The following is an 8364-nucleotide window of genomic DNA, read 5'->3' as shown; positions in this document are numbered from 1 at the left end:
CTTTTACTTTTCCCTTCAGGCCAAATTGTTTGCTTTTTAGCATATATTTTTTGTTTCTTGGTGCCATCCCAGCCTGCCCTTCTATCAAACACCCATGAGCCTCACAGCCAGCCAAGCCCATTAGGACAGGTAATTAATTAAGGTTATGTTTGATATGAATTTAAAATTTGAAATTTCCATGTGATTTTACAATTTTTTAATCACTTTGAGATTTTATTTCATTCCAGTCTAATACAGATGGATTAATTAGATTACATCTAATTAGATGTATTGACATTGTTAACAACTTCTGGCTTGTAAAGTGAAGTGATGACTTGGGAGACTCTATATTGTGTTCGTAGAATGTCTTTTACATGGACCTAGTATATTTACTACTTGTGTTTTCAGAGTTTATACCAAATTTATGGCATAGGCAAACATGATTCTCAAAAATTTATTTTTATTTTTAAAAAGTTGCTAAAGTTCCACAATTATTATTAGTTTTATAGAACTATATAAGCACTAACTTTTTTTGTTTGTTTTGTTTGATTTTGGTAAGACCTCTTCATTAGTTCCCCTGACAGTTTTTTGTTTTTTTCTCTTTTAATTTAGGATGTGTCATGGTACTTAACAGATGTCTTCTGACAAATACCTACCAAAAACTCTGAATGATTAGGACAACATCTTACGGTTCCTTTAAGTAATCAGTCTTGGCCTAGTGAGAAAAAGACATTCATTAGAAGTGCTTATTAAATCAAAATTAAATTATATTCTAATTAATTGATTATTAATAATCAATTATTGGCATCCTTATTTAAGGTACAGACCATGTATTTTACTATATCATTAACTCTCATTTCTGTGACTGAGTTTTCTAAGTTAATCATTAACTTTGTATTTTTCATTAGATAACAATTTCTTACATAAAATAAATCCTTGATTACCTTCTTTCCCATCAACTCTGGGGTAATAGTTGGGTCAATAGCAGGAGCAAAAGAATTTGTAGTACTGGGTTTTTGTGAAGTTGAAGGAATGAAAATTCCTCCCTTGGCATGTTTGAAGTTTATCACTTCTTTTTGTAAATATGGTATCACTCCTCCTCCTGGCTATAGAGAATTAGAAAGAACACAGGTGGTTACAGCTTCAAATACAAGGTCAAAATTGGGAAGAATATAAAGCAACAGGATTGAGATGCAAGGCAAAGAATTTGTTTAAGAAGTAAATCACTATTAGTTTTTTAGATTATAATCTATTATAGAATGAGTATAAAATATACCGGCAAATGTGGATGTCTCTTAATACCTGATTTTAAATGGGTGTCCCTAGGAGTGTATCTGATACAGAGTAGTAAATATTTGATGAGTAAATTGAACCTTGACTGGCAAAAGATTATAGGTGGAAAGGATAATAATTGTTGATGGAAAAATAATAGTAAAGTCCTTTAAAATGAACAATAGTGCAGGAACCTATTGGCTGCCAGTTGCTGACTTCTGGTAGCTAGCACAATGTGATAAGGGATCTTACCATCACAACAGTTTCAGGAGCTGTGCCTAGGGGGGGATCTAAGGCTAGTTGCTGCTGTCCTCCCGGCATAACCTGTACCATTGGAAAGTTGAAAAAAGTCTGAATTTTCCATCTATAAAATATGTGGTTTTGCATCCAAGGCAGTTACATACTTTCCCAACTTCTTCAATTTTGGTTTCTTAAAAACAAAGATAATCATTTGGATTTGAGAAAGAGAAAAGTAGCTCCTGACACAGGGCACACAACTCAGCTTGTGTTGTCAGGGGTTTACCGGACACACTCTGCTAGACCCTGGTGTTCTGTTGAACATTAACAATCCTACAGACCACCAACATCAGACAAGGTCATGTCTGAACGCGATGAAATGCAACGAAAACAAGACCACTGTGTAATCTTGTCTAAAGCAAGGTTGCCATGCAAGCCACAGAAATACCAGGCACCCTTCTATCCTGGATAATCTGAGTTGCTCTTCCTTCTTTACCAGTCAGAGCCTTTGCCTCACTCTTCTTTGATTTTATCTTCTAGGTAAGAATTGTTTAATTACCAGTAATAGAATTAGAATTACTATTTCTCAAGAATTACCACTTCTCGAGAACACCCAATTCAGAGTGAACCATTACTCCTGGAACTGTCCCCAAAATCACCTGACAGAAGCCCAAACCCTTTGAACAGTCCCCTTCCTATCAAGACACCCACAGATCCCCATGTGGGTCTTCCCTCATTGCAATGAGTAGATAAATCCAATTTTGTTCAACCATAGATGCGTCCCTAATGGTTTTTGGCTAAAGGGCGCTGATAGATTTAATCCGTTATGAAGCAAGTTATTTCAAAAGTTAGTGGTTGTTTGTTTGTTTTTTTAATGAAAAGTATGCATTACTTACAGGTTCTGCTTGTACTGGAATATATCCAAATTGAGTATAGAATGGCATCTGTCAGATTTTTGGAAAATGAGTTAGATTTGCTGTGATGATTTTGTTATAATTTTGTAATAAATGATTACTTGAAATTATATATATATTTATATTATAGTAAATGCTTTTTTGAAAGTTCATATGTTCTAGGTGGTAAAAATTACGGTTAAATTACCAAGCATCCTTTTAATACCATATGATTTCTAGGTTAAAATTCTTTTCTTTTTAGACTAACACAACTTAATTGGAATTACTACTACCAGTCACTTAAAGCATAATTTTCAGTTTTCTCTAATTTGGTTTTAGAGTGGTGATAAACTATTAAATTTTTTCCCCATTCTAACTAAAAGAAATCTAGTTATGTATGGGCCACCTGAAATTACATTAGAATTCTAAAAATGTATTGTAGGTCCACAAAACTCAATGTTAATGTTATCTAATTGTATCTAGTGATGATAGGTGCCTTCTATCATGGAAGCTATTTTTTTTCTTAATAATAACCACATATAAAAATGACAAGAAGGATGCTAGTAGCTTTTTAAAAGTTACAAATTTTTTCCAAGATGATGCATCTTTTGGCCTCTGATTTTATTGATGTCCACTCACTGACTTCGTTCCTTTAAAATCCAGCCTTCAAGCAAATTAGTGCCGTGTTAGGAGGATGCACTGTACCTTTTTGTGACCACCAGTTCAGGCTGTTGAGCTTTTGCAGTAACTATACTCCGATATTCTCTCCTCTGAAAATTACCATATCTCCTCTAGTCTCAGGTGGAACTAGTCAGACTAAAATCAAACAGTGGTACCTGCTCCTCAAATCGCTGCTGTCCCATTTGTGGAGGTGATTGTGTGGCTGTTAGTTGAGATTGTTCCCAGGGTAGGAGCATGTAGACTGGATAGTACTGAAGCATCTGTTTGTAAACAGAGAAGTATGTAAGAGCTTCCATTACATCAGCAGAGGGCTTTAAAAAAAATCTTCAGTTTATATCTAGTAATTTTATGAACAAACTAAAGCATGAAGCAGTTCTTCTCAAACTTTAGAAATAATTCATATTGCACATGATACTGGACTTTGTTTCAAGGTTGCTTGGCCAAACACATGAAAGAAGTAGTAAAATAATAGGCTTTTAAGAAAGGGCACCATGGACTTTGCATACAAACTGTATACTTTATATACAAACTTTATGTACAGTTTACTTTGTGAATATCTAAGAAGTTATGTCTGACTTACCGGACATTTTCCCTATATTTTTTAAGAATCATTATTCTGCAGGAATGGTATTAGAAGTTCTATGATAATGAATGAATTCTCAAGAATGTGTTGCTTTTAATAATTACCATTTTATTAAGATAATCCATAAGCCTTTTTAGAATATTTGGAAAATCCAGAAATAGACAAGGAATAAATAAAATCACCTGCAACTTTACCACCCACATTATCATGTATTGGCTTCCATCTATGCCTGTGTGTGTCTCTACATGCATATGTGTTTATAGAAAATGGGGATCTTAGTACATATAGAGAGGTTCATATATTTTGTATACTTGTGTAATTAAATAAGAGACTATATTAAACATAAGGGTTGAAAAAACAACTATAGCTTGAGAAGTACATTTTATGCAGAGGTTCTTATTTCTGGCTAAGAATTAAAAATCACCTTTTGAGCATTTTAGTAGATAATCATATTTGGGATCTACTCATCAGGTCTTGAATCATTAGGTGTGGGTAGGGTCCAGGCATTTTGTAATTTTCAAAATTACCACCAGAGATTCTAAAGCACAGCCAGGATGGAGAACCACTGGTTTAGTGGTTAAGGAAGGATGAAGAATTATGTTACAACTCAGCTATTTGCTTTCATTAGGGTTGGGAATTTAATCTCATTAAGACTTAGTTCCCTGATTCTTAAAATGAAGTAATCCCACTTACCATGTATCTACCTCTCTAAATACTGTGGAATAGAATGAGGTAATGTCTAGAAGTAACTTTTATTTTATAATGAGCATGGGACAAAAATTACATAATTATGATTACATGAGAGCCAAGTGGTATAACTTTTTATGAAATTGTCAGTATTCTGCTGGTGAATAATTTATCCATGTCCCTATTTCTTTGAACCTAGTCTATTATAAAGTTAATTAGGTGAGACTAATCTTAAGAGGGTTTTCTATACTACTCTAATGATCATACTAGTTGGCATTCATTTTATAAGGTTTCTTGTTTAATGGAAATCATCACCATTTGATTGTAATATAGAATTAAATTGAAAATATACAAGAACTTGGAAATATTTTGAGCAGAATGCCCTAACTGCCAAATAATGTGGCAGGTGTTTCTTACCTGTACATCATATCGTATTTTATCAGTTTAATGCATCTCCCTCTAAAACAAAATTTCGGGTTGGGCGAAGTCAGCCCATGGTATTTCTCTTGAGTTTCCAAATGCCAGTACAAGTGTCATGCAGAGGGACCATGACCTATAGCTTATCAAACGCCTCTATTCCCAATACAGTAATGCCCTGGAAACTCAGGAATTCTGGAGACTCTCCTTAGCTGTCCTTTCTTCAGGCATTATTAAGTGAGCCTAACATTAGCAAACTGATGCCAGCCCAGCAACAGTGGCACTAGATAGTGATAATTATATTAGTTTTCATAGCCCTGCTATAAAAGAAAGCATTAGATAGAGAGCATATATAGCCATCTGTCTGTAGGAGTGGTGGTATTCTACTCATTTACCTGAGCTTGCTCTTGGGGCATTTTGAAGGAGAACACATAGGGCATAACCTGCCAAAGAAGGTATAAAAAAGTTATACTTGACTTTTTTTTTTTTTTTTTTGAGAGAGAGAGAGCCAGCAGAGGGGAGGGGCAGAGAAAGAGGGAGAGAGAGAATCTTAAGCTGGCTCCATGCCCAGCATGGAACCCCACATGGGGCTAGATCTCAGGACCCTGAGATCATGACTTGAGCTGAAATCAAGAGTTGGATGCTTAACCGACTGAGCCACCCAGACACTTCAGTTATACTTGACTTTTTAATATGAAATTCCAGAGCTGTTTTTCCTAGACCTACCACACACATTTGTAATTTGTATTAAATATTTCTATGACAGCAAAAGGTCATCTATTATATGTATATCATTAAAGCAAATTGTTTCTTCTTTAAAGATGAAATTTCCCTAATTATTTTTTCTCAGACATGTTTTTAACACTTTTGTGGTTGTGATAGAATAGCGGATTTAAACGGTATTTTTCATGTTAGAAATCAGAAAAGGCAAGGAAGTACTTCCAGGGATGATAAAGCAAATTATGAGAAATCTTTCTCAGTAACTGCTGTCTTATTTTAAAGCTGATTCCTACTCATTTTCACGTTCAACGTGGGTTCTCTCTCTTCAGAACAACAGGATGGGTGAGGCTCGACTTACATGATTAGGGCCCTGCTGGGTCTGCGGTGGTGTTTGAGGCTGTGAGGGGTCCTGCTGTCCCACCTGGGTTCCTTGGGCAAAACTGACCTGTCCTGGGAAAGGTATCTGATTTGGGAACAGTCCAGCAAACCGGTCAAGAGCTGATAAAGAGAACTGGGAAAGCCCTGGAATTTGAGCTTGCTGCTGCTGTTGCAGAATCCCAGAGAAAGGAGGGATCCACGAATTAAATGGGCCCTGGAAGGACACAAAAGAAAGAAAGGAGGCATTTCTCTTTCATTTCGAAAAGAATTTAAAATCAGTCCTGAGCAAGAAAAAGGCAAAATATAGACAATTCTGTAATTCCATTGTTGCCTTATAAAAAAGGACAGCATCTTAGCCCATTATGAGCTGTGCAAATAGCACGAACAATGCCAACTTCCCAATGGTCTTAAAAAATGTGGGGCAGAATGAAATAGATAAAGAGTATAGTTTCTGCAGTTGCAGACTGAAGTTAAGTCCTTTTTTTTTTTTTTTAATGGTTGAGTGTGACTTTGTGTAAATGGTTAATTTAACTATCTCACAGTTGTGAGAATTTGTGCCTGGCACTTACCAAGTTTTCAACAGATAAACACTAATCAGATTACAGCTTTTACTTTTGTCTTCAAACAAATGGTTGTTAGACCGTATGGGACAAATTCATAACCTTAAAAATTGGGACTTCAGAAATGAAATCAGTAAACATTTTGTTCTCTACAAAGTACTGTAAGAAATAAGCAGTCGAAAAATATTCTTAAAATAATTATCGAGGTACCTGAAGCTGTAGTGGCTGAAGTTGAGCATTATTAAGACTCAGAAGTAACTAGAAAAGGAAAGATAATACAAAAACAAGATGATTACACACCCTGAAACTATTAAGAACATGGTTTACTGCAAATACAGAACAAGCCAGGGCTGACCGATCAGTTTCCTGCTAGGGGTGTTTTCTCACTAAGCTTGTACTAAATTACAGTGATTAGGGATTGGGATTTAACTACCTCTCCCTTGCTGGTTTTGAGATTGCGAAACTTCAGCCCATTCCAGTGGTGTAGTCAGTCATTTTTATGCTCTCAAACACCTATATACACCCATATTGGGTGCTATTAGAATAAAAAGATATATGAGATACTGTCTCTGCCTTTAAAGACTTTACGGTCACACAGGGGAACAAAATAATATTCTAGAAAAAACCTGGTATACCAAATAAACATGAACATTGGAAATGCATTTGGATATAAGAACTAGTATCAGATAGGAATGCAGGATAAATTAATTAAGGATTTACAAAAAAGATTTATTTATTTATTTTAGAGAAAGAGAAAGAGCTCCGTTGGTGGGGGGAGGGAGAGAGAGAATCTCAAGCAGACTCCCCACTGAGTGCAGAGCCCAAGGAGGGGGGCTGGATCATGGCCCTGAGATCTTGATCCGAACCAAAAGCAAGAGTAGGAGGCTTTGTTGACTGAGCCACCCAGGTGCCTCTCCCCTCCTTTTTAAAGATTTGCTTATTTGAGAAAGAGCGAACTAGAGAATGAAGGTTTTTATCTCTTCTCCACCAGGTTTCCTTAAAAACAAAAACAAAATGGAGAGCTTGTTCTAAGTATTTAAACTAACCTCATTGCTGTTGCTTGCAGACATCAGGTGCTGTGGGATAAGCTAAAAAATAAAAAACAGAAATGGTCAAAGAAGAATTTGTTACAGGTTTCACACAATGATTTTAGATGTACCATGAAATCACTTACTGGGGCTGACATTGTAGCTCCCAGTAGCCCAAGAAGAATTATGGTTTTCATTTTCAGATGAAGTATCTAGAAAATAAGTTGTGAAGTTGAGCTTTAAATAGACCCTCATGATAACAATAAGTGGTTGGTATGGTTCAATCGGAAGAGTAGTTGGGTGAATTCTATAGTATTTACTTACATATTAGAATTTAAAATAAAAAAGGTAGATTTACAGATATTTATAACAGAACTTATTCTTTTTCTTAGAGTAGCTGTTTAAAAAAACCAGAATTGTTTGCTTGTCCTTTTAGCTTGATTGAATGATTCAGTTGGTGGCATGTGATATAGTTGAGTGAGTTAATGAACAAGATGGCCTCATCACTTGCGCTGTTCTGTACTTCAGGGAATGGGTCCTTCTGATCATGGGAGGCCCATGATGGGGGTCAATGAAGTAGGTCTTTATTATAAAAACAGTTTTAATGTCTATTTAATGTAGTAGTAAAAATACTACAATAAATATCTGACAATAGTGCGATAACACATAAATGTCCATTTAAAAGTCTAATAACATAAAGTATATTAAAACTGAGCAACTGAGTCAATATTTTCTAATTTAAGGAAAGAGATTATAAGACGAAACTGTAATATTGATTTATAGTGCAACCTGTGGAAGCATTTTATCTCTTGTCCTCCAGGTGTCAAAACTCCTGCCCTAATTCAAATTACTGGTCTATATAAACATTGAGGGGACCCTGGTAGTTTATCCTTCAGAGTTGAAACTGATTTGGGTTCTTAAAATTATGA

The 8364-nt window shown here is 35.4% G+C and overlaps 1 protein-coding gene across 1 annotated transcript; it reads right to left on the bottom strand.

Annotated features, from left to right (window-relative positions):
* Positions 1–664: 664 nt before the first annotated feature.
* Positions 665–7632, bottom strand: ODAM (odontogenic, ameloblast associated). Its single transcript, XM_044388041.2, has 10 exons — positions 7582–7632; positions 7454–7495; positions 6618–6665; positions 5828–6061; positions 5145–5192; positions 3218–3322; positions 2385–2432; positions 1504–1575; positions 924–1085; positions 665–694 (listed from the first exon to the last, which is right to left on the bottom strand). The coding sequence occupies exons 1-10, from the start codon at positions 7630–7632 to the stop codon at positions 665–667; spliced, it is 840 nt and encodes a 279-aa protein (XP_044243976.2).
* Between the last annotated feature and the right edge of the window lie 732 nt (positions 7633–8364).

This window comes from Ursus arctos, unplaced genomic scaffold, assembly GCF_023065955.2.
Source record: "Ursus arctos isolate Adak ecotype North America unplaced genomic scaffold, UrsArc2.0 scaffold_9, whole genome shotgun sequence".
In the NCBI taxonomy this organism is placed as follows: Eukaryota; Metazoa; Chordata; class Mammalia; order Carnivora; family Ursidae; genus Ursus; species Ursus arctos.
Note: the sequence above shows the minus strand (reverse complement) of the source record. Positions and strands in the feature narration are given on the sequence as shown.